Genomic DNA, 27212 nt, shown 5'->3' with positions numbered 1-27212 from the left:
ATAATAGTGAATAGAGTTCACTACAGAGAATTATACATAACATTTCTCTACATAGGAATACAGATAATTAGATCTCACTGAGGCCCTTAAAAAGGCAAATTTAAAAATTATAAGTTTTCTTTCTTTCCCCTCTGTATCTTATTTACCTTTTCAGGTTTCTCTCGATTTTTGTGGTTCGATGTCAAACTTTCCATTTAGCCCTGGTCTTTTCTGTGCAAGTACCTGGAATTCTTCAATTTTGTTGAATGCCCATACTTTCCCCTGGAAATATATAGTCAATTTTGATGGGTAGTTGATCCGTGGTTGCAGGCCCAGCTCTCTTGCCTTTCTGAATATCGTATTCCAAGCCTTGCGATCTTTTAGCGTGGAGGCTGCCAGATCCTGTGTGATCCTGATTGGTGCTCCTTGATATTTGAATTGTTTCTTTCTGACTTCTTGTAAGATTTTTTCTTTTGCTTGGAAACTCTTGAATTTGGCAGTTACATTTCTGGGTGTTTTCTTTTCTGGATCGAATGTCACAGGTGTTCTATGAATCCTTTCAATGTCTATATTGCCCTCTTGTTGTAGGACTTCAGGGCAATTTTGCTGAATTATTTCTGTTAGTATGGAGTCCAGGTTTCTATTAATTTCTGGTTTTTCTGGAAGACCAATTATTCTCAAATTGTCTCTTCTAGACCGGTTTTCTTGGTCTGTCACTCTCTCATTGATATATTTCATGTTTCCTTCTATTTTTTCAGTCTTTTGACTTTGTTTTATTTGTTCTTGTTGTCTTGAGAGATCGTTAGCTTCTAATTGCTCAATTCTAGCCTTTAGGGATTGGTTTTCGGCTATAATCTTCTGGTTTTCGGCCATAATCTTCTGGTATTCCTTTTCAATCTGGTCATTTCTTGTGTTCAATTTGCTTATCAGTTCATTTGGTTTGTGAGCCTCACTTTCCAGTTGCAAGATTCTACCTTTTAAACTGTTATTTTCTTGCCAGATCTCTTCCATTTTCCTCAAAATCTCAGTTTTGAACTCTTCCATAGCTTGTGAGGAGTTTTCCTTATTTGAGGAGGGTCCGGATGCTTGTTTGTTCTCCTCCTCTGTTTGCTCGGTTGTCTGGATTTTCTCTGTGTAAAAGTTGTCGAGTGTTAAAGACTTCTTTTTCTTGTTGTTAATCTTTCTCTTCTGAACTTCCTGAGACTGGGTAGCCATCGTTAGCCCAGCAGCTTCTCAGGTTTATCCTCGCGCTCAGGCTCTGTCCGCGGTCTATTGGCTCCTGAGGTCTGAGTTCTGGTTTTTTCTAAGGTCAAGCCCCCTGGTGGACCCCCTTGCTTGATCCTCTACCAGAGGTTTCTTTACAAGTCTCAGGGCGCTGCTTCCACAGTCGTATACCTGTCTGCACTGGTTCCCCACTCAGGGTTTCAGAGCCTTAGCTCGCGGCTGTGTCTGCCTCCACCCACGCCTGCGCTCTGAGCCTGTGTTCTGCTCCCGCGCTCAGGTTTGTGTGTTTTTTTTAGCTTTTTGGGGTCCTAAATCTTGCTGCTCTCAGGAACAGGCCCCGGAGCTGCCAATGACTCGATGGGTGCCCCAAACTTGCTCTATTTCTTTTTAGCTGGCTTTGGCGCTATAGGTGTTGTGTGTGGAGGGGGTGGGGGTGGGGTGGTTGCTCAGCTCGCAATTTAGTGAGAGCTGTTTCACCCCTTTATAGCATGGAGATACCTCGATTCCACGTACCTTCCACGCTGTGCCCTGTTGTGGGGTTCCTCCGTTCGTCTGGACTTGTTTTTATGTCCCCTTGAGGAGTTTTGTGTGTTTCGGTCAGGAGAGGTTAAGAGCTGCTTCTTAATCTGCCACCATCTTAACCCGGAAAAAAAAAACAAACCGTTTGTTTTCTATTCATGTCTTCTTTCTTGAGCTTTACTCCAGACTTTGTCTCTTTGAAGCTTGCCCCAAAAGGTAATAATAGGTTAGCCATGTTTTGTTTGTTTCTATGCAGCCCATCTGTCCTGAGCGCCCTGGTGCCCAACTTGGTGGGAACCAAACCAGCCAACTGGGAAGACAGCCCGCTTTTCAGCACAATGTGAGTGACAAAACTATCCCCTGGGGGAGGCAGCTCTGTCCTGACTCCTTCCCTTAGTATGTTTCTGCTTCCTGAGAATGTGGTATCTAGATTACTTGAGCCTATATTTGAGATCATGTTTCTGCTCAGCATGTGTATGTGTAGCTCCCTTGGCCCTTAACTGGAATCCTTTGGAGGCACAAACCTTGGTGTAACCTTATAAAATTCTGCTGTTGGAGCAGATGAAATAAGTGGCAGCAGCAAGGGTTTGGGGTGCTTTGGGAAAGGGCTTGGGTCAGATACTGAACCCCAACCACAACAGGCCCAAAGTAGAGCTGCTGAAATCTTGATTGGACCCATATGGTACCTTGTAGATTTAGAATTGGAAGCCCTGGTTCAGGTGTTGGCCCTGCCTTTTACAGGCCATCTGACCTAGCAATTCATCTCTAAAATGGGAAGGATTTTGTTTGGACTATTTCCCTGATAGGATTATTGTTAGGTACATAGAGACATAGAATCAGAGCAAGAAAGGACCTTAGAAGTGATTAGTCTAATGTAATCTCATTAGATCAGATAAGATTTGTACCTGCAATACTTTGCAACTCATTAATTGTTACAAATATTTCAGTTATTTTATCATCAGAGACTCATAGGATATTGGAGCTGAAGAGAACTTAGAAAAGAGAACATATGATGTTGGGCCTGGATGGGACTTCCAGAACATAGGCTATCTAGCATCTAGCCCAGTGCTTTTCAGCGGTGCTTATTAATAAAATTTGTTGAATTGAATTACATTGAATATTGGAGCTGAAAGGGTCTGTGAGATCATGGCATTTGAGAGTTTGGAGAAACCTGAGAGACCACGTAGTCCAGACTCCTCTTTTTTACAGCTGAGGAAACCGGGGGCCCAGAAAAACTATTAATTGACAAAGCTGATATTCCATACTGAGCCTGGAGTCTTGGGCCAGAGCTCTTGGCACTGCCCCATGGAGCTTTGCCATTTGTCTCATGTCACATTTGTAGTATGTCGAATTCCCCAAGGTCAGCACCTCCCTCAGGACCAAAGCACAGACTCCAGTTATGGAATTTTTCACAAGTGCTTGCAAGTGCTTTTTGGTTTATGACTTCTTGGAAATCATGAGGTTGTTGGTTAGAGTGGTCCATACAATAGTAAAAGCATTTGGGGCTCATTAAAGTGATGGTTTTCAGGGCAACTAGTTGACTCAGGGTTGAAAGCCAATCTTGGAGACAGGAAGCCTTGAATTCAGATTTGGCCTCAGATACTTCCTAGCTATGTGACCCTGGGCAAGTCACTTAACCCCCCCTTGCTTAGCCCTTACCAATCTTCTGCCTTAGAACTTGTATTAACTCTAAGAAGGTAACAGTTTTTTTAAAATCATGTTTTTTTCCACATAGTTCTTCACTGACCAAAGTCATTTTGCCAGGCTTTGGATGGCAATGAGTGGGTAGGATGGTTCAGAGATCCCTGACCTTTGAGATCAGGAGAGCTGTACTCATGCCTCTCCTTTGGCCCTTCCTTAGCTGAGCAAGCATGTTTCCTGATCTGTAAAGTGAAGATTGTGGTACCTGGTGGTAAGATGAAGTTGTGAGCAAAGCATTTTACAAATTGAAAGTTTCACAGAGCATGCTCTTATTAGTATGAAGCTGAGGAAAGGAGTGCAGACTAGTGTTCTGAGCTCTCATGCTAACTAGACTCCTTCCTCTTTGTTTCCTTCTCTGGCAGGTTTCCCATCTCTGATAGCTCCAGTCATTTTGTGCGATTATACACTGAGCCGCTGCTGGTGAACCTGCCTACGCCAGACTTTAGCATGCCCTACAACGTCATCTGCCTCACCTGCACCGTCGTGGCTGTCTGTTATGGCTCCTTTTACAATCTTCTGACCCGAACTTTCCACCTGGAGGAGCCCAAGCGGAGTAGGCTTGTCAGGTGGTTGGCCAACATTATCCGCCGAATCAGAGGCGTTCCTCCTCTGTGACTCGTCCTGCCCTTCTTGCTTGGTCAAGATGTTACCCTCTTCCATAGATCAGAGCCTTCCTGATCTCTCAGACCCTTATTTGGTGATCTCTGACTCTCTCCATCACCTGCTTAACCCATTAGGAGTCTAGAGTCACAGGAAGGCCCAGGTGTCCCCAGGATTGGTCAAAGGAATAGTGTGAGGAACAGGACTGGGCTCTCCTGATCATATGAGGTGGGTGGAGCCTGTTTGCTGCTGAGCAGCTGATGTGGAATAAAGTGTGGCTGCCAACCTAGTTCAGCGTGATCTTGTTTCTGGGGCCAATGGTGCCTTCGTGGGAAGCATGGCTTTTTGCTAGGCATGGCTGTAGTTGGACTATGGTCTAGTCATTTCCCCCCCTCTGGGTTTCAACTCTGTGAGAAAGGGGGTTGGACTAGGTGATCTCTGAGGTCCCTTCTTGTTTCTTAAGTGCCAGGTTTTTAGAATTGGGGGTTGGGATCTCACTTAAATACAGTAGAGCCCCGTGCAGGATTAACAATAACTGAAAATATAGTAGAGCCCCGTGCAGGATTAACAATAACTGAAGAGACCACAGTCAGTGTCATTTTCTTCACTTAGATTTGAACAAAGGATTAGCAATCATAAATCATAGAATTTTAGGGCTTTAAGTAATACTAGAAAGTCTCTAGTCCCTCATTTTGTAGAGGAGGAATTGACTAATTAAGGACTTGGGCTGAGATCCTAGAGTGTTAGTGACCTAGCAGGGACTAGAATTCTAGCTCCCTGCCTTCAACTAGAGCCCTTTCCCTTACTGCATACTGCTTGTCTCTGGGCTTCTCCAGAAGGAGACAGTTTTACTGTCTTCAGAGGGGAAGGAGTAGGAGAAGACAGCAGTGTTTGCAGCCCACCTCCTTGGAGAATGAGGTTCCAAGTGTAATAGCTTCTTTGTTGAAGTTGCTAGAAGTACTTTATTAATGCCAGTTTGGGGAGGTGGGAACCTCCATGGTGATGTCAGGGCTGTGACGTCTCTGCCTTCTACTGTGCCACTGGTTTATATTATATGCTACTTGCTCCCTGGTTTATATTTTTGCCTTGGTCTCTGCAATGGAGATTCCCACCTTGTACACTGTGGCCCAGGTTGAAGATATCACTGGACCCCTTCCTGAGCACCCTAACATTCACTGCTGGACCAGTAATCTGCCCCTCAGTCAGTACGTTTTATAATCCTGCCCCTTAATGGGATAGAGAAATAAGTCCTACTTGTCCCTCCATGGCGCTAGCTATTACTCAGAGTATCTTAAGTCCCCATTGGCTCAGTGATGGATTAGGAGTGTTAGACAAAATGTCTTGCCATGTTTCTGCTAGCCTTTTCACCAGCACTATCACTCTCATCATTATCCCCCTCACTAACTGTTGGTGCGACGGTATTTGCACACCCTCAAGCAAGACATCTTCTTTTCAAAGTTGTTTCTGTTGCCTTTACAGCCACCATACGTAAAAGGTATGCAGTTCTTCAATCTTGAGTCATAAAAATATCTGGTGATCTTAGCTTTGCAGGGCCCTCTTTCAGGGGATAGTCCACACAAATTGTAGGTTTCTGAGGAGAAGGGAGGAATTGAAGTGAGAGGGAATATTTTCACTCAGTTGATAAGCATTTATTAAACTCCCACTGTGTGCCAGGCACTATGCTAAGTTCTGGGAATACAAAGACACAAAAGACAGTTCCTGTCCTTGTGGAGCTCACAGTTTAATGGGGAGACAACAAGCAAATTTCTGGATGTCTATAGAATTCTTTGCTGAATAAATAGGAAATAACAGGGAAGGCACTAGAATTATGAAGGATTTAGGAAGGCTTCTTGTAGGGGGTAGTTGAAGTTAAGCCTTAAAGGAAGCCAGAAGATGAAGTTGAGGAGGGCAAATGTTCCTCACATAGAGGACAGCAAGAGAGAATGCCAGAAGTTGAGGGATGGAGTATTTTGTTCTTTCAACAGCCAGGAGGCCACAGCATCTCTGGACTGAATAGTACATGGAAGATCATAAGGTGTAAGAACACTAAGGACGTGAATGGAGTGGGTAGTGGGAGGGGAGGGAAGGGACTAGGTTATGAAGGGCTTTGAACAATGAACAAGATTTTTTATTTGATTGTGGAGGTAATAGGGAGCCACTGATGGCAGATTATAAATATAGAGATGAGGTGGTCAGGCCTGTGCTTTTAGGAAAATCACTTTGGAGGCCAAATGGGGATTGCATTGGAATTAGGAGACTGGAGGCAGGCCATTGCAGTAACTAGGTGTGAGGTGATGAAAGCTTGCACCAGAGTGGCAATAGTGTCTGGAGAGGGATGATGCAAAGGTGAAACTGACAGACCTTGGTAATGGCTTTGGAAATGGGGTGGGGGAGTAGGGGGTAAGGGGAAGCGAGGGGAGCTGGCCAGGATGGCAGCTAGATTGTGAGCCTGAGGGTTTGGGAAGATGGTGGTGCTGCCCATAGTAACCAGGGATGTGTATAAAAGGTGCACTCCAGGGCTGTGGCTTGGAGGAGGCTGTTTTGGGAGTGAGACTTCATGGACTCAGAGCCTGGAAAGCTTTCCCCAGAGCTTCCTCTCCCACGGCACGAGGATTTCTCCCCTCTTTTGGCCCTTTTTGAGGGATCAAAAGAAACCTCATGGATCAACATTGTGAGCAGGTCCTAGAATTGTAGAGCTAGAAGGGGTCTTAGCCATTATTGAGTCTAATTTTATAGGAAAAGTGACACATTCAAGGTGGGACAAGAAATTGGTGATAAACTAATCATGCCCAGGGCTTTGTTTGCATTCTGAATCCAGGATTATTTCTTCTCCTCTGGGAATTGGCCATACACCTTGCTCTTGCTTTCCAGCAGACTGGAGGAACACTGATATGGAGGGATGATGGAGGAAACCCAGGAAGGAACTTTTAAATAAGTGATCAATCCAACTGACATTTCTCATGTTGTCTCCCCTAGGAGACTGACCTCCGTGAGAGCACAGTAGGTGTTTAATAAATGCTAGGAAGTGTCCACCTAGCTGCCTTCAGTAATATAGTTTTATAAGCAAGTCTCAGTCAAGTTGTTGAGGATTCTTTAACCCAATATAGGATTTTCCTTTTTTTTAGAATATAAGCTCCTTGGGGGCAGGTAGGTGGCTCAGTGGATTACAGCCAGGCCTAGAGACAGGAGGTCCTGGAGCCTCAGACACTTCTAGCTGGGTGACCCTGAGCAAGTCACTTGATTCTCATTACCTAGCCCTTACTGCTCTTCTGTCTTGGAACCCATATTTAGTATCAATTCTAAGACAGAAGGTAAGAGTTAAAGAAAATAGAATATAAGCTCCTTGAAGACAGGGACTGCCTCACTTTTGTATCTGTATACACAGAACCTGGTAAGTGCTAAAGAAATTCTTTTTCATTTATTCATTCTCTCTGTTTTTAAACTCCTACCTTCCATCTTGGAATCAATACTCAATATTGCTGCTAAGGCAAGAGTGGTAAAGGATAGATAATGGGGATTAAGTGGCTTGCTCAGAGTCACCCAGCTAAGAAATGTCCGAGGCCACATTGGAGCCCAGGACCTCCCATCTTAATGCCTGACTCTCAATCCACTGACCACCAAGTTGCCCACTATTTATTCATTCTTAATTAACATCTCATTTCTATAATGTTTTAAGGTTTATAAAACATTTTCAGAAAAATTCTAACATATGTAGTATAAAGATTATGATTTTCATTTTATAAATGAGGAAACAGAGTAAAAGAAGTGATAGAATTCCTTTATCCCATCATCACTCCCTGAACAACTGAGGCAACCTGGCATAGTAGAGGTGGCATTGTCCTAGAAATCAGGAGAACTAGGATTTGCCACTTTCATTTGCTGTGGAGCTTTGGACATATTTTTTTTCTGGATCCCACTCTCCTTTTCTGAAAAAATGTGTGCCCCTCACCTGTGATCCCTAGGCATTCTCATTCTCTTTACTAATGGTGTGTATATTTTGTGGGGGGAGTGTGACCCATACTTATTTGGGAGAATGTTATATTGGGATTTTTCTTAGGTCATTTTTATTAAATTTACCCTTTGTTAGTCATATTCTCTGGGTGGCTAGACAGAAAAGTAAACACATTGATGGAGACTCAAGAGCTATTAAAATTTTTTGAGATGGCTCAGGGTTCTTTCAGCTTTACAAAATGCCCTAGAGAAGGGTTGGAAATAGGAGGGAAGAGAAAGACTCCCTAATTTTGATTTGGGCTGGGGATAAATGGTGATGGGAACCAGGGAGAGGAGTATGGGTATGAGGAGCTATTAGAAGAGCAAATTGCTCCAATTCCCTGAGCCTGTTTGATCCATTAGGGCATCCCTAAGTTCTGAGAAGCTATGAAATCCTAGGCCCAAAACATTTGCCCTCAGTGCATGGGAAAAAGCAGACTCACTTGATCCTTTGCAGTTGTCCTGACACATTTTCCATGTGAGAAAGTTGTTTCTGTTGCCTTTGCAGCCTTTGTAATTAAAAGGCTCACAAGACCCTGCAGTTGAGTTGTAGAAGAATCGGATTTTAGCCTCTTGGCACTTGCTATTGCATGAACCTATATTCACAGGCAATTTGCAGTAGCTGGAGATACCTTGGAGGGAAGGGGGAAGTTGGGGAGAAGGCAAAAATGATCATTACAACTCCATCCTACATTTTCACAACCAAATGCACAGCACAAAATCATTTGGGTTTTGGTACATGATCAAAGCAAGAAGGCTGTCATCTCTGCCCAGGCACAGAGTTGGAGAAAGTTTTGTAGCCTGGGAGTACTTTGCCTGGCTCTTATTACCTCAAGGTGGTAGCTATGATTAAAAAGCTATGAGACTCTCTTCACAATATTATCCAGTACTTAGTACAGTGCCTGGCATCTAATAGGCATTTTAAAATGTTTATTGATTGATATTAGGGAGAGTTTCTGGTCACTATGCTCTAGCCCATCATCTGGAGAGCTCTTGGCCCTGAAGAGAAGAGGTCCAGAAGCTGGTGGCAGGAAGCTGAGAACTGTGCCCAGGATTTACCAGCAGTTGAGATGCCACATCCTTTAGGGACAACAGTGTCAGCCATATAATGACACTGCCAGAAGACTGACGGCCCAACAATGTCAGAGATATGACTTGTCCCCTTTGCTCCTGGCCACATGTTTCATAAATGTGTGCTTCTCACTTGTTGATCCTTAGGCATTCTCATTTTCTTTACTAATGGTGTGTATATTTTTTTGGGGGGGCATGACCCATGTTTACTTGGGAAAATGTTATATTGAGATTTTTCTTATGTTATTTCATTAAATTCATTTGTTAGACTCTCTGGATGACTAGAGAAAAAAGAAAACACATTGGTAGGGGTTCATGAGCTATTAATTTTATTTAATTATTTTTATTAGAAATTTTATCATTTTTATATTTATTTTATATTTTTATAATTAATTTGAATAAATTAGTAATTATTTAAAATTTTATTTTAATAAAAAATGTCCATGTAAATTTTTCATGAGCTACTTAAAAAAATAGAAGCGTACTCACAGAGCACTTTGAAAATTGGTGGCTATTCTGGGCTCACCATGTGTGAGAGGGGGGTACCTCAGGTACTACCTTCACAACACATCTATTTGGGGCATATAAATGTTATAATTCCCATTTTGCCAATGAGGAACTGTGGCAGAGGACAAGATATTATCTTGGGCTGACAGCTTAGTAATTGCATCATGGTAATGAGATATTTAGATTTTAGGTTCACACTGGTCCTATTTGAGTCAAGAGGGGCTTTTCTATACTTAAGGAGTAAGGAGAACAGATCTTCAGTTGGGGCCTCCAGCATAGGGATGGTAGCTTTGTGCAGAGTGAATAACACTGGGCTGGAATCAGGAGGTTCAGGCTCTAGTACGAGCTCCACCAAAGGCTTCTTGAGTGACACAAAGCAAATCACTTTCAACAGAATTTAACAATCTATAAATGAAGATTTTGATTGATGGCTTCCAAGGCTACTTTCTGTTTTGAAGTCTAACTTCTATGATCTCATCTGCTTCAAACATTATATATATACTCTAAGAATCTTAATTGGTATCTTATTCAGTTTACATTACATTAATAAACATACAGTTTATTAATTTCTATCTTATTCTTTGTCCAGTCCCCTCTTTCTCTTCTCACTCTCCAAAGTTAGATAAAGTAGAAAGTAACTGTACCATCAGTTAATGGCATAGGGAAAAGAAGGTATCACCTATCAACTGTATATACCATCTGACTCAGCAATACAACTATTTGGTCTATATCCCAAAGAGATTAAAAAGGAAAAGGAAGGAAGGAAGGAAGGAAGGAAGGAAGGAAGGAAGGAAGGAAGGAAGGAAGGAAGGAAGGAAAGAAAAAGGAAGAAAGAAAGAAAAGAAAGAAAGAAAGAGAAAGGAAGGAAGGAAGGAAGAAAGAAAAGAAAGAAAAAGAAGGAAGAAAGAAAGAAAGGGAGGGAGGGAGGGAGGGAGGAAGGAATAAAAAGGATCTATATGTACAAAAAATATTTATAGAACATCTTTTTATGGTGGCAAAGAAGTGGAAATTGAGGGCATGCCCATTAATTGGAGATTGACATGGTGGTCATAAGGCCATCAGGCCTGATTTTATAATGCCTTCACTTCATAAAGGAGATTGGGTACTTAGTATGTTTCTGCCCTCCCCCCTGCCACATTTTCTGACTTACCTTTTAGAGGCAAGCAGGGGCCACTGAGCACAAAGAATGAGAGAAGGCTGATGAGCTTCATGGTGCTTTGGGCAGAGACTGAGTGTAATTGAACACAGGGTGGGTACCTTTACCCCTCTCCTCTCCACCCACACTATACCACTTCTGGGGCTCTAATATGAGGACAAGAAGAGAATGTGACTGGTGGGGGCAGGACCAAGAGTTCCTAGCACTCTGTGTCCACACCTCCAGTTTCCTGTCCCATAAGAAGGTACTACTGAGAGTGTATGTGGGTTCCATGTCCAGGAAGTTCTAAAGATCCCACACACCTGCTGCCATAGGCTTGGAGACTGTCTGAATTCCTTCCCTGGGGCTAAAACCTTGGTCATGGATGATTCAACAGCCACTTAAAACCCTTTTGCATTCTTGGTCATAAATGTTGCCCATATTTTCAAGACCAGGGGAGGATGGCACCAGGAGAATGAGTAGAGAAGGGCAATAGAGTGTTGGAATGGAAGAGCTGGAAGGGGGCTTAGGAAATTGATGGTCAGAGCCAAAAGAAACCTCACAATATAAAAATATAGACTGATGATGATAGTTTAGTTCAGCGCTAGCATTTTACAGTTGGGGAAACAATCTTGGAGAAAAGAAGTGACTTAATTCTCTGATAAAGGTTCATCTCTCAAACATATAGAGAACTGGGTCAAATTTATAAGAATACAAGCCATTCCTCAATTCATAGATGGTCAAAGGATATGAACAGGCAGTTTCCAAATAAAATAATATAGTAATAAAGTAATCAGAGCTATCTATAGTCATATAAAAATAATTAAAACTATGGTGAACTGATCCAACCATTCTCTTGGAGAGGAATTTGGAACAATGCCCAAAGGACTATCAACGTGTACATTCCAAATGACCTAGCAATACAACTACTAGGTCTTATCCCAAAGAGATTTAAAAAAAAAAGAAAAGAAAGAAAAACTAGAAGTTCAAAAATACTTATAGCAGCTCTTTTTGTGGTGGCAAAGAACTGGAAATTGAGGAGATGTCCATCAATTGGGGAGTAACATGGTGGTCTCAAAATCATCAGGCCTATCTTATAATACTCTATTCAAGTCACTTGAAAAAAAATTATGTTTGCCTCAGTTTCCTCAACTGTAAAATAGAGATAATAATAGCATCTACCTCAAAGTGTTGTGGTGAGGATCAAATGAGATAATTGTAAAAAGAACTTGGCACATAGCAGGAACTACATAAATACTTGTTCCCTCTCTCCTGCTCTTTTCTTGACCCACTAACCCTCCAGAGTTCTAGGAGAAGGAGGAGGCATTGCCTTTTGGGAAATGGAGTGGTGACAAAGGTGGTGCTATAATATTGTGTTTCCCTGACAGAATGTAAGTTGGAGAAAGAAATTTGTTTCCTTTTTGTTTTTGTCTCTCTAATGTTTTTCACATAGAAGATGCTAATAAATGTTAGTTGATTTTTTCCCAGAACATTCCTTCCATTTTTTCTACCTCTGGTTTTCACATCCACTCATCCTTTTCATCAAATTTCAGTCTTCAAGGCTCAGGTCAACAATAATAGATCATAGGATTTAGAGCATGAAGTTAATTTAAAGAATAATAATATTTCCCATTTCTAAATTGATTTGTATTTGCAAAATGTTTTCTTCCTAGCAACTCAGGGAGGAATTATTTCCATTTTACAGATGAGGGAATTGAGTGAACATCTGAGAGGTGAAGTAAATTCCTAGGCTTATAGGGAGATCTATGAGGTCTAAGAGGCCTTACAGATGATGTAGACCATTCCCCTAATTTTATTGATGAGGAAACAGAGGTCCAGAGAAGTGAAATAATTTGTTCAAGGTCATACATGAGGGGCAGAGCTAGGATGTCTTTTTCTAACTCCAAATCTAGTGCTCTAGTTTAATTTGCCAAGGCTCAAGTAAAATAAAAGATTGCATAAAATTGTAGATGATACACTCATCAAATTTGCAGATGACAGAGTTGGAAGGAATAATAAACACATGGGCTGACTTCAGAAAGGGGTACATGTAAAGTCTTATGCTTGACTACAGAATCATCCACTTCCTAGGAGATGCAGGAGTTAAGGATAGATGGCACTTATTCTGAAAAAGATCTAGGCAAACTCACTGTGAGTCAGCAATAAGATGTGATGGTCAAAAAAGTCAGTGAGATCATGGACCTCATTAAGAGTGGATTGCGAGCCAGTCCCAGAGATGGGAGGTCCTGGGTTCAAATTTGGCCTCAGACACTTCTTAGCTGTGTGACCCTGGGCAAGTCACTTAACCCCCATTGTCTAGCCCCTCATGGCTCTTCTGCCTTGGAACCAATGCTTAGGGAAGGTAAGGGTTTAAAAAAAAAAGAGGGGCTAGCCTCCTGAAATAGGGAGGTGATGATCCCACTGTGAGCTACTGCCACTATGAGGCTTCACCTGGAGTACTCTTTTTAGTTCTGAGCACCATACTTTATTTTATTATTTTATTTTTTAAAAGTATTTTTCCATGGTTACGTGATCCATGTTTTCTCTCTCTCCCCTCTGCCATTCCCCCTCCCAGAGCTGACAAGCAATTATTATTCATATTTGTAATGAAGTAATCTTTTAAAGTCAAAACTACAAATCATATACCCATATAAACAAGCGATAGATCACATGTTTTTCTTCTGCATTTCTACTCCCACAGTTCTTTCTCTAGAGGTGGATAACATTCTTTCTCATACATGCCTCGGGATTGTCATGGATCATTGCATTGCTATTAGTAGCAAAGTTGATTACATATGATCATCCCACAATGTTTCAGTCTCTTCATCTTTGTTCATATAAGCCTTTCCAGTTCTTATAGAAATTAGGCAGTTCATCATTCCTTACAACAGAATAGTATTCCACTATCATCAGATACCACAATTTGTTAGTCATTCTCCAATCAAGGGACACCCCTTCATTTTCTAAAAATTTTTTTTACCACCATGAAGAGCAGGGCTATAAATATTTTTTGTACAAATTTTTTTTATCTCTTTTTTTTTTATCTCTTATCACAAACCTAATAGTGATATTGCTGGATTAAAGGGCATGTAAGTCTTTTAAAGCCCTTTGGGCATAATTCCAAATTCCCTTCCAGAATGGTTAAATCAATTCACAACTTCACCAGCAATGCATTAGGGTCCCAATTTTGCCACATCCCCTCCAACATTTATTATTTTCCTTTATTGTCGTATTGGCTAATATGCTAGGTGTGAGGTGGTACCTCAGAGTTGTTTTGATTTGCATTTCTCTAATGAAGAGGGATTTAGAACACTTCCATGTGATTATTGATAGTTTTGATTTCTTCTTCTGAAAACTGCCTGTCCATATCCCTTGATCATTTGTCAATTGGAGAATGACTTGACTTCTTGTAAATCTGACTTAGTTCATTATATATTTGGGAAATTAAACCTTTGTCAGAGGATGTTGTTATAAAATTTTTTCCCAGTTTGTTGCTTCCCTTCTAATTTTGATTGCTTTGGTTTTGTTTGTACAAAACCATTTTTATTTAATATAATCAAAATCATTCATTTTATATCTTAGAATGTTCTCTGTCTCTTGATTGGTCTTAAATTCTTCTCTTTCCCATAGATCTGACAGGTATACTATTCTATGCTCACCTAATTTACTTATAATTTCCCTCTTTTTGTTTAAGTCATTTTCCATTTTGAATTTATCTTGGTATTGGGTGTGAGATGTTGATCTAAACCTAATTTTTCCCATTCTGTTTTCCAATTTTCCCAGTAGTTTTTGTCCCCAAAGCTGGGATCTTTGGGTTTATCGAACATTAGCTTGCTGAGGTCATTTACCCCAAATCTATTCTATTGATCCACTCTTCTATCTCTTAGCCAGTACCATATTGTTTTGCTGATCACTGCTTTATAGTACAGTTTAAGATCTGGTACTGTTCGGCCACCATCCTTCACATTTTTTTAAATTAGTACCCTTGAGATTCTTGATCTCTTGTTCTTCCAGGTGAACCTTTTTATAATTTTTTCTAATTCTATAAAAAAGTTTTTTGGTAGTTTAATAGGTATGGCACTGAATAAGTAAATTAATTTAGGTAGGATTGTCATTTTTATTATGTTAGTTCATCCTCCCCATGAGCAATTAATGTTTTTCTAATTGTTTAGATCTAGTTTTATTTGTGGGAAAAGTGTTTTGTAGTTGTGTTCATATAATTCCTGAATTTGTCTTGGCAAATAGATTCCCAAATATTTTATATTGTCTAAAGTGAATTTAAATGGACTTTCTAACTCTTGCTGCTGAGTTTTGTTGGAAATATATAGAAATGCTGATGATTTATATGAGTTTATTTTGTATCCTGCAATTTTGCTGTAGTTATTAATTATTTCCACTAGAATTTTAGTTTAATTTCTAGGATTCTTTAAGTATACCATCATATCACCTACAAAGAGTGATTGTTTAGTTTCCTCATTGCCTACTTTAATCCCTTCAGTTTCTTTTTCTTCTCTAATTGCTACTGCTAGCACTTCTAGTACAATATTAAATAATAGAGGCGATAATGGACATCCTTGCTTCACTCCTGATCTTACTGAGACTTCTAACTTATCCCCACTGCAGATGATACTTGCTGATGGTTTCAAACAAATACTGCTTATTATTTTGAGGAAAGGGCCTTTTATTCCTGAAGTTTCTAGTGTTTTCAATAGGAATGAGTGTTGTATTTTGTCAAATGATTTTCTGCATCTATTTAGATAATCATGCGATTTCTGTTTGGTTGTTGATATGGTCAGTTATGCAGATGGTTTTCCTAATATTGAACCAGCCTTGCATTTCTGGTATAAATCCCACCTGGTCATAGTGAATAATCTTTGTGATAACTTGCTGTAGTCTCTTTGCTGGTATTTTATTTAAGATTTTTGCATCTGTGTTCATTAAGGAGCGTAATGCAGGTATAATGCGGATGGTATAAGAGCAGCTAAGGGGCCTAAGCAGATGTGGTTGATGGAATATCAAGGGAAGGGAAACCCAAACTAAAGCTGCATGAGAGTTGGATGATCCTCCCATAGCAGCTGGGTCAGGTCCCCTTTAAGCCCAAGGTTCTCTGCTATAGGCCCAATGCTTGGAACCAATCTAGCCAAGACAGTTAAAAATGTTTCCAGGAAGCTGATTGAAACTCCCTGAAAACCTCAAGTTGGAAATGGATAACTGGCTTGGATGACCTGCTCAACTAAACTGTAACATGGATCTGACTACTATTAAGGTTGGTTGTGGGCAGGTAAACAAGGCTCCAAGACTGTTCAGGCTCAAGGTTAAGCAGGATTTATTTGTAAATAACTGTGGGAAGGAAAGGGAAGGTAGGTGGGTGAAGGAAACCCTATGACCTTGCCTAAATTATTGATATTGATTAATCTTGGAGCACAAGTTGATATTTCTAGGTGCAGAGTGATGGGACAGCCTTGAGGGCAAATGCTAACTCTGTAGCTTGTTGTTGAGCCCAGAGACTGGGTAGCCCCTGGGTCAGTTGCAGATGTTCTTGGTTGTAGCTTTCTCACTAGCTGGTATGTAAAATGTTATCTATGCCAAGAAAGTATTGGATATTTGGCTAATGATTGAATAATTCCTATCTGCCTAACAGAATCTCCCAAAAAACACCCTTGGGCTCCAAAAAACCCTTCTCCTCCCTAACCCTTCAGGTGAGGTCAGAGAAGTGACATTCCCAGGGTTTTGGAGACCTCCTTTTATACCCTGTCCTTAACTGACACCCTGGCACACGGCCTGGGTGCTCTGCCAGGTTCTGTGTTCTAAAGCGGCAACTAACTGCCAGCTTACACCCCCAGAAATATGGCTGCTCATTTCTGCACATAACAGGAGATTGGTCTGTAGTTTTCTTTCTCTGTTTTTGGTCTTCCTGGTTTGGGAATCAGTGCCATATTTGTGAATAAGAATCTGCTTATTTTTCAAACAATTTGTGTAGTATTGGGATTAGTTGTTCTTTAAATATTTGATAGAATTCACTAGTGAATTCATCTGGCCCTGGGGATTTTTTTCTTAGGGAGTTCCTTAATGGCTTGTCCAATTTCTTTTTTTTATATGGAATTATTCAAGTATTCTATTTCTTTTTTGTTAATCTAGGCAATTTATAGTTTGTAAATATTAAACAATTTCACCTAGATTGTCATATAATTGGTCAAAATAGCTCTTAATAATTGCCTTAATTTCCTCTTCATTCGAGGTGAGATCACCCTTTTCATTTTTGATATTATTAATTTGATTCTCTTATTTCCTTTTTTAATTAGATTAACCAATACTTTAAGTATTTTATTTGTTTTTTCAAAAAGCTCTGAGCACCATGGTTTAAAAAGGACATTGATAAACTCAAGTGTCAAGAGATGGCAACTAGGATGGTGAGGTATCTTTAGTCTATGAGGATGTTTAGTCTGGAAAAGACTTTGGGGAATGGGAGATGGGCATGAAGCTATCTTCAAGTATATGAGATACTATCATAGAGAGAAGAGATTAGATTTTTTCTGCTTGGATCCAGAGGGCAGAACCAGGAGTAATGGGTGAAAGTTACAAAGAGAGCAATTTAGATTTGCTTTCAGGAAAAAACTTCCTAACAATTCGAGTTGTTTAAAAGTGGAATGGGCTACCTTCTTGTAGATCTTCAAGCCCTGGCAGGATTGAACACTTGTTGAGGCTGTTCTAATGGAATTTCTTTGGTAAATAGGTTGGACTAGATGGTTGCTGAGGTGACTTCTAGATCTCAATTCTGTGAAATTTGATGATTGTATAAAAATGTTTTAAAAGGGCTATGTGAATGTAGAGATTATTCATTTTCCCATTCTGTGAAATGGGGAAGTTGGGCTAGATAATCTTGAAGATCTTTCACTCTGACATTCTAGAATCTGAAGAAAATTCCATAAGATTCTAATTGCTTTCTTCCCTGGATCCCCTTGTGGTGGTCCTACCCTTGACTAACTCTGAGGTTCCTTAGCTTCTCTGCCTTCCACCAGCCCAGCCACCCTGCTGTATTGCTCTGAAGGGTCCTGGGCAGGATGGATCTGTTCCTGCAGTTGGGGACAGAGGAAGAAGCTGGAGCCATTCTAGTTGTTGCTGCTCCTTGTCCCTGTACCTCACAGGTGGATATGGGCCAGGAGGAGCATACAAGATTTCTTCTTACTTTCTTTTCACCTTGGAGGTGGAAATGGGTTTTGCAAGGCCATCCTGGGTGTAAGTCACCTGGGCCAAGGAGGGGACAGGTTTTATGGGGGCATTTCCAGTAAATTATTCTTGTTCAGAGGTTTCGAGGTGGGAGTGAGCAGCAAAGCCTGCGTTGATCTCCTCCAGATGTGAAAGATGGAAACATAGAGCCCAAAGTGCTGTTAATCCTTTATTGTACCAGAAGAGGGAGTGAGAGAGGGAGAGAGAAACAGGACAGCATCACCAGGGTCTAGAGGTCAGGAAGGCTGGTCAAGGAAGTGATGTGGCAGTCTAGCTGCTCCCAGAATGGTCAGTATTGTCTCCAATTATCATTTTTCCAGTTTCCTGTAATGGAAGTCACAGTGAATCATCCCACCAGGGCTGAGCTAAAACCAAAAGCCAGACTTCTATTCCAACCCCCTCAGACGTCTGCCATCATAGTTGCTTCCATGACCAACAATATTGCCATCATCTTCAACAAGAGAATCACCATCACCTTCACTTCTCTTCCTTCCTTCCTTCCTTCCTTCCTTCCTTCCTTCCTTCCTTCCTTCCTTCCTTCCTTCCTTCCTTCCTCTTTTCTTTCTTTCTTTCTTTCTTTCTTTCTTTCTTTCTTTCTTTCTTTCTTTCTTTCTTTCTTTCTTTCTTTCTTTCTTTCTTTCTTTCTTTCTTCCTTTTCTTCTCTTACCTTCCATCTAAGAACTTATCAGTAGTAGGCAGAAGAGCCATAAAGGCTAGGCATAGGGGGTTGTGACTCGCTCAGGGTCACAAAACTAAGGAGTGTCTGAAGCCAGATTTGAACCCAAGACTTCTCATCTCCAGGTCTGGCTCTCTTTCCACGGAGCCATCTAGGTGCCCACCATCACCTTTTCTATTCTTATTCCATTCTTATTCCAGTGTCAGGGAGGTATTGAGGATCTAGGTAAGGGTCACTTACAATTGGGTCTGCAGGTCTTCAAGCAGCATTCTACTGTGTCGAAATTGTTCCCATTGCCATTACAGCCACTGTAGATGAAAGCCTCGCAGAGTTGAGAGGTTGAGTTGTAGAAGTATCGAAGATTATGAGCATCGCAGTTGCCCCTCTCAGGTGGGAGCAGGCATACAGGCAGAATCAATGGGACTGGGTTCTTCTGGATGTTCAGTGGGTTTTGGTCTGTGGAGGTGATGAAAGAAGAAGGTGAAGGGTAAGTGTATATATCAGTCAGCCAGTGCCCAGTGATGGCTAATGAATTCCTTTTCTTTTTTTTTAAACCCTTAACTTCTGTGTATTGGCTCCTAGGTGGAAGAGTGGTAAAGGTGGGCAATGGGGGTCAAGTGACTTGCCCAGGGTCACACAGCTGGGAAGTGTCTGAGGCCAGATTTGAACTGAGGACCTCCGGTCTCTAGGCCTGGCTCTTAATCCACTGAGCTACCCAGCTGCCCCTTAATGAATTCCTTTTCACTGGGGGTTACCAAGTAGAGGCCATCTGACCATTTGTTGGGGACATTACAGATGTGATTCGGTGTTAGATGAGATGATTTTAGGGATCAGATCTGTGGGTGGATATTATAATGTATATCAATAGCTGGTGAGTGTCCGTCTAAATAATTGGCTAATTCTCTTAAGGGATAGAGATAGTCCTGGGGCTTGGATTTCACCAATCTTGAGAACTTGAGGGAAGGAAACTCCCTCTACCAATACAGGGTAGCATCTTCTCTGAAGGGTGGTACAGCAGATACTGGACTTGTAGTCAGGAAGACCTGAGTTTGAATCTGGCCTCTGACACTTCCTAGTTGTGTGACCCTGGGCAAGGCATCTAATCATGTTTACCTCCGTTTCTTCATTCATAAAATGAGCTGGAAAATGAATGACACTCTAGTAACTCTGCCAAGAAAACTCCAAATGGAGTCATGAAGAGTTGGACACAACTGAAATGACTAAACAACTGAAACTTATGATCTCTTAAAGTATGGTCTCTTAAAGCCCTGCTGGCTCTGAGACAAGATCTTTATCTATATCATGCAAACTTTATAATGTCTTTAAAACAACTGCTAATGTCCACCAAAAATTAGTCAACAAGAAAAGTTTGATATTTCTATTCTCAATTTAATCATTTGCTAAGGTTAAAAGGCAATGTGGACTAATGACTTCAGACTCCAACTCAGGAAGATATTAGCTATAAGTTCAAATCCTACCTCTAACTCAGTGATTTTGAACAAGTTGTTTAACCTATCAGTTACCCAGGAAACTATAAATATAAGTTGTAGAATAGTTGATGAACTGCATTGGTAGAGAGAGTTTCCAAAGTGAGAGTTCCCTTTTGCAACGAAGCCACAGATTGAGAAAACAAATAGACTTTTGTACTCTTTAGAGATTTTTTATTGAATCAAAATTGATATCTATCCATCCATACACACACCTATACATATATAGGATACATAGATGGAGGGATGGATAGATAAATGGAAGGATGGATGGAGGGAGGAATAGATAGATTAGATAGATAGGTAGATATAGATAGGCAGATAGAAAGACTGACAGACACATAGATAGATAGATAGATAGATAGATAGATAGATAGATAGATAGATAGATAGATAGATAGATAGATAGATAGAAAAACAGATAGATAGATAGATGGGAAGACAGCCAGACAGATAGATAGTAGATGGATAGATAGATATATGGACAGACAGACAGATAGATGGATGGATAGATAGATAAATGGATGGATAGCCAGATAGCTAGCTAGCTAGCTAGATAGATAGATAGATAGAAAACAGATAGATAGATAGATAGATAGATAGATAGATAGATAGATAGATAGATGGATAGATGGGCAGACAGCCAGATAGATAGATAGATGGATGGATGGATAGATAGATATATGGACAGACAGACAGACAGACAGACAGACAGACAGATAGATAGATAAATAGATAGATAGATAGATAGATAGATAGATAGATAGATAGATAGATAGATAGATAGATAGATAGATAGATAGATAGATGGACAGACAGACAGATAGATAGATAGATAGATAGATAGATAGATAGATAGATAGATAGATGGATGGATGGATGCATAAGTGTCTCAGGCAACTCTAAAATGCTAAGGCATGGAATAAATGTCAATCAATATTAGTAGTAGAGTTTTCCCCACTAGGGATTCCCTCTACCAATGGACTCACACATACAGGTGGTGTACATATAGGTGACAATTAGACTAGGAAACAAAAGATGGTAATTTATGATCCTGACAGACCTAACACATATCATTTGAATGTCTTAATGCACATTCTTGACTATGCTTCATGATCTAATACGCCCTCCTGCTTGATCAATGTTCTGTATCTTAAGGGTCTTGCTAACTCTATGATCACAGGATTTTAGAGTTGAGAGAGACATTAACATTGTATGATTCTATGATGTCATGATGACTTGAAGACCCCAATTCCTTGAAAAACCTTCCCTGAGCAGATCTAAGTTTCCTCATCTGTGAAATGATTTTGGACTAGGTGATTTCTAAGGTTCCTTCCTGCTTTAAACCTCTTTAAATCCTCTGATTCCAAACCCTTTTATTAGTATTCTAGTTATGGAGACAAGGGGTTGGAGGCTATGTTTTGAGACAGGCAAAAAAACACTCAATAGTCCTCAATTAACTTCCAAAGACCAGTATCTATTCTTCTAGCCCTGGTTCGATTTCTGCAAATGGCACCAACAAACTTTCTTTAAGAGTTACAATCTATCAGATCTGAGAAAGGTCTTAGAATATAGTATGCCATACTTCGAATATACCTAAGAGACCATCTAGACCTATTCCCTCCCTTTATAAAGGCAAAAATGGAGGTTTAGAGAGAAGATGCCCAAATATTGGCTTAGATGAACTCTAAGGTCCCTTTCAGTCCTTAATCTATGAACTCATGGCCCATTAAGTCAGACGAGAACCCAGTTTTCCTTGCTTTCAGCCTAGTGTTCTTCACATGGAATTGTTCTACACTGACTCTCTCAAATAATATTAACTTAAAGGGTAAGAGCAGAATTTTAATACCCCCAGCTGCTGCCTTGATTTCTTCTCTTGAAGAAGAGTTGCTACTTACCTAAAAGTTTTTCTGAGCTGGTTATGCCAGCCAGTCCAAGGGCAAAGCAGAGGGCAACAACGATGAATTTCATGATGCCACTGGGAGAAAACCTTGGATCAGGGTTTTTGAAGCCCTGGAGTTGGTTTTATATCCTCAACTAAAGTAGGGGAAAGAGGGGGGTAAGGAACTATATCCTGGGGCAAGATAAGTGGGAGATTGGTCATACCCATCATATGATTTGGAGGAGGAAATGTCCCCCACCTCCCACCTCCAGGCAAGGAATTTTTGGCAAGAGGGACCCAGCTTCTACCCTTGGGGTAGCTGGCAGGCCCCTGGTCCATGTAGCCTGGAGGGTCTGGGCATAGATTGGGCAAACCTCAGTAGCCTGAGAGCCAGATTATCTGCTGAGCTGTCCAGGTATCAGCCTTATCTATAAGCTGGCATCATTTCTGGAGCTCCTAGATTCTGGGGTGTGGAAGGCACTCCTTAAGGGCATCTGAGTAGCCTTGGTTTGGGACATGAAAGTATCTTCTAAGACGGGGCATGCACAGGCAGAGGTAGATGCATGTACTGGGCATAGCCATTAGAATGCGAGTCAGGAGAACTGAGATCTAGCCATGATGGCCACTGATCAGATCAACCACTGTCCTCCTTAGTATCTTAGTTTTTTCATTTGTTAAAAGGAGTAATAGGGAGCAGCTGGATGACTCAGTGGATTGAAAGCCAGGTCCTAGGTTCAAATCTGGCCTCAGACACCTCCTATCTGTGTGACCCTGGGCAAGTCACTTAACCCCCATTGACTAGCCCCTACCACTCTTCTGCCTTGGAACCAATTCTTGGTACTGATTCTAAGATGGAAGGTAAGGGTTTAAAAATTTTTAATTTTAATTGTTTTAATATCTTAGTATCTTAATGTTAAAAGTGATTAAAAGTGATCTGCAAATATTAAAATATTTGAATATTTTCCCATAGTTACATGTTTCATGTTCTTTCCCTCTCCCTTGAACTCCCCTAACCCTTAGCTAACACGCAATTCCACTGGGTTTTACATATATCATTGATTAAGACCTAATTCTATATTATTGATAGTTGGACTAGAGTTATCATTTAGTGTCTACATTCCTAATAATATCCCCATCAGCCCATGTTATTCAAGCAGTTGTTTTTCTTCTATGTTTCTACTCCCACAGTTCTTCCTCTGAATGTGGCTCGTTTTCTTTCTTGTAAGTCCCTCAGCCTTGCTCTGGATTCTTGCATTGCTGTTAGTAGAGAAGTCTGTTATGTCGATTGTACCACAGTGTTTCAGTCTCTGTGTACAATGTTCTTCTGGTTCTGCTCCTTTCACTCTGCATCAATTCCTGGAGATCATTCCAGTTCACATGGAATTCCTCCAGTTCTTTATTCCTTTGAGCATAATAATATTCCATCACCAACAGATACCACAATATTTTCAGCCATTCCCCAATTGAAGGACATTCTCTCAAATTCCAATTTTTTGCCACCACAAAGAGCGCGGTTATAAATTTTTTTGTACAACTTTTTCCTTATTATCTCTTTGGGGTATTAAACCAAGCAGTGCTATGGCTGGATCAAAAGGCAGATAGTCTTTTAAAGCCCTTTGGGCATAGTTCCAAATTGCCATGCAGAATGGTTGGATCAGTTCACAACTCCACCAGCAATGCATTAATGTCCCAATTTTGCCACATCCCCTCCAACATTCATTTCTCTCCCCTGCTGTCATTTTAGTCAATCTACTAGGTGTGAGGTGATACATCAGAGTTGTTTTGATTTGCATTTCTCTAATTATTAGAGATTTGGAACACTTTCTCATGTGCTTATTGATAGTTTTGATTTCTTTATCTGAAAATTGCCTATTCATGTCCCTTGCCCATTTATCGATTGGGGGATGGCTTGATTTTTTTGTACAATTGATTTAGCTCCTTGTATATTTGAGTAATTAGACCTTCGTCTGATTTTTTTTGTTATAAAGATTTTTTCCCAATTTGTTGCTTCCCTTCTAATTTTTGTAGCATTGGTTTTGTTTGTACAAAACCTTTTTAGTTTAATGTAGTCAAAATTATTTATTTTACATTTTGTAATTTTTTCTAATTCTTGTTTGGTTTTAAAATCTTTCCTGGGAAAGCCCTTTTAACTCTGTGCTTTAGACAACTCTTGAAGACTTTAAGATACAGAAAGGTGCCAAACTGCACTGGTAGAGGCTGTGCCCAATGTCAATAAAATCACAAGTCCTTTCCCTCTCCTACAGATATTAGAAATTAGGGGCAGCAAGGTGGCTCTGGTGGAGTCAGGTCTAAAGACAGGAGGCCCTAGGTTCAAATCTGCCCTCAGATGTTCCCTAGCTATGTATGACCTTGGGCAAGTCTCTTAACCCCTGTTGCCTAGCCCTTATTGCTCTTCTGCCTTGAAACTGATATTTAGCATTGGTTCTAGGTTGGAAGGTAAGGGTAATAAAAAATTCTTTTTTAAAAAACCAAATATTAGAGATTGTTGTTAAGCTAACCTCTCTAGGGTCTTTAATTTACCCATCTGTAAAGTAAAGTGGTTACACCAGTTAGTTTTTAAGATTTCTTCCAGCTTTAACAATCAATTTCCCTGGTCCCTTTCAGATATACAGATATCTTTTTTTTAAGGTTTTTTCATTTTATTTTATTTTATTTTTATTGCCATGCAAAACACACTTCCATCTTAGTCGTTGTTGTAAGAGCAAAGTCATATATAACCAAATCCCCAAAATAAAACCATGAATGCACTAATGTGAAAGACTACACCAACAGTTCTTTCTCTGGCGGTGGAGAGCGTTCCTTGTCATAAGTCTTTTAGGGCTGTCCCAGAACAGATATCTTTTTAATTTAAAGAAGCATAAAACATCATAAGCACATCCTCACTCAGCACTTCTTTCAGCAGTGGATAGAAGTTGTTTGGATCAATGGTGTCAAACTCAAGTGGAAAGTGGGGCCACTAAACTATAGCTAAGAATCTCTGAAGGATACACTGACTTAGAAAACCACATATTAACATTATTTATATTTTATGGCATTTTTGTTTATTTTGTTAAATGACATTTTAAACTGGTTCTACCTGTGCTTGGAGTATTGTGGGCTGAGGGTTGCATGTTTGACCCTGTGGTTTAGATGAGTCACATTTCACAGGGAAACATAACCGAAGGAGATCCTATAATATAAATAATTGTTTGGAGACCAAAGCCATAAAGATTGAAATCTTCAGGTTGATCCAGGCTGATTCAGGGGAATATAAATGCTTCTCAAGGGCAGGAAGCAGCATGATATGATGGAAAGACACTTCATCTGGTCCCAGAGGACTTGGCTCCATATCTTCCGTTTGTTATTTCCTGCCTGTGTGACCTTCAACAAGTCACTTAAAAACAAACACACAATTCATTTCGTCTCTCTGGATCTATTTCCTCACTTGTAAAATAAGGGACCACAGGAGCATAGCACGAAAGCTAGAAGGGACCAAAGAGTCCATTATTTTATAGTTGAGGAAACTGAACAGTAGTGTGCTAGTAAATGTTTACTAATCAGCTCTCCATAATACCAATAGTTCCTAATCTTTGCCAATAAATAACTGGTCATTTCATTTCTCTGAGCTTCAGTGTCCTCACCTGTAAAACAGATAACAATCTCTGCCCCTTTCTTTCTCAAGATAGCTGTGAAGAATAAATCAGACAATGGATGGGGAGGCACTTGGAAAAGATTCCATTTCTCTAGACGCATGTGGAGTGATGCCCAAGTGAGGCTGGTACCTGTGTCCTCTGAGCCAGAAGCTTTTCCTGGAACATGGCCCACTGTCAGGGAGGTTGGAGAAAGGTATGATGAAAGAAGGGATGAGAGGAGGGGACACGTAGGTGTGGGTTAGGCTAGGACAGCAGAGCAGAGGCAGAGCACCTTTAGAGGTCATCAAGTACTCATTTAGAGGATGAGGAAGCTGATTAAGTCATAGAGTTGGCTATGAATTTAAATCTTTTGACTGCATTTCCAATATTCTTTCTAAGACAAGCTGATGCTTAGGTGTCCAGCAGTTCCCAGAACCTGCAACAGGCCCTGGGAAGCTCTGGTTGGGGAGTAGTTATTTCATCAAAAGGCCTATGGGGTCTTGGGAGGCTGCCCAATAGTCTTACTGGATGAGAGCCAGATTTCCCCACCCCCAGGTCCCATTCTTTTCTGGCTCCAACCCAATTAGCTGCTGGCTAGAATCACTACTGACATTTCTCCTGATGTATGCTAGCACATACCCTGGAGAATAAATTAAAACAATGGTGGAATCTAGGGCAGTGAGGTGGCACAATGGAGAGAGTGCAGGGTCTGAATTCAGGAAGACTTATCTTCTTGAGTTCAAATTTGGCCTCAGATGCATACTAGCTATGTGACCTTGAATAAGTCACTTAACCCTGTTTTCTTCATTTTCCTCATCTGTCAAATGAGCTGGAGAAGGAGAAGGCAAACCATTCTAATATCTGCCAAGAAAACCCCAAGTGGGGTCACAAAGAGTCAGATACATCTAAAAAATGAACAACATCCACAAAATTATATATTATGTATTATGCATAATTTATACTTATATAGCATTCTACTTTAATATTCTTTTCATCTGAGTTATTGTTATTTCATATATTTTCTAGTTCTATTTATTTTGCTCTGTATCTTTCATTTGCTATAGTTTGCTTAGCCATTCTCTAATTAATGGACTAAATTTCTAATTAATGAAAATTTGGTGTCAGATTATTTTTTTTTGGTGGGTAGGACAAATAGTTCTACTATGAATATTTTAGTGATTTTTTTCTACCTTTGTTTCTGCCCTCCATTTCCTTGGGCTACAAGTAGGATCTCTGGGTCTAAAAGTATGAAGAATTTAGTGATTTTTCCCACATAATTTTAATCCCTCCCTCCCCAGCAAATTCAAAGCTCCACCAACAATTCATTAGTGTACTTGACTTTACATTGCTCTCCCAATATTTTTAGATTTCCAAGGCCATGTAGGTAATATTCTTATTGGGAGGAATAAAGGATTCTAGCAACTTGCACATTATTGGCCAGCCATAATCCAAACTGTGGTCTGAATAAAGATGGAGCAATGGTGTGTGTGCTATCCTGGTTGAACACTATAAGATCTATTCATTGACCTTGAGCTAAATGAAGCCAGAAAGAGGCTGCCCTGAGGGTGGACTTGGGATAAGG

General features: G+C 40.4%; 2 protein-coding genes across 5 annotated transcripts in view; one reads left to right on the top strand and one right to left on the bottom strand.

Moving 5' to 3' along the window:
* Positions 1-4312, top strand: part of PIGT (phosphatidylinositol glycan anchor biosynthesis class T) — an 18649-nt gene extending 14337 nt beyond the window's left edge. For all 4 annotated transcript variants that reach the window (XM_044661060.1, XM_044661063.1, XM_044661061.1 and 1 more), the window contains 2 exons: positions 1979-2062; positions 3786-4312. In XM_044661060.1, coding sequence (XP_044516995.1) covers positions 1979-2062; positions 3786-4038 — 337 coding nt within the window. In that variant the 3' untranslated portion in view covers positions 4039-4312. The remainder of the gene's footprint in view (positions 1-1978; positions 2063-3785) is intronic.
* A 1184-nt stretch (positions 4313-5496) lies between these two features.
* On the bottom strand, positions 5497-22087 carry LOC123237110 (BPTI/Kunitz domain-containing protein-like). Its single transcript, XM_044663787.1, is given in 5 exon segments — positions 5497-5561; positions 5564-5614; positions 8457-8645; positions 18870-19085; positions 22015-22087. Coding segments are annotated over 5 exon segments (594 nt in total).
* Positions 22088-27212: the final 5125 nt, after the last annotated feature.

This window comes from Gracilinanus agilis, chromosome 2, assembly GCF_016433145.1.
Source record: "Gracilinanus agilis isolate LMUSP501 chromosome 2, AgileGrace, whole genome shotgun sequence".
Lineage (NCBI taxonomy): Eukaryota > Metazoa > Chordata > Mammalia > Didelphimorphia > Didelphidae > Gracilinanus > Gracilinanus agilis.
Note: the sequence above shows the minus strand (reverse complement) of the source record. Positions and strands in the feature narration are given on the sequence as shown.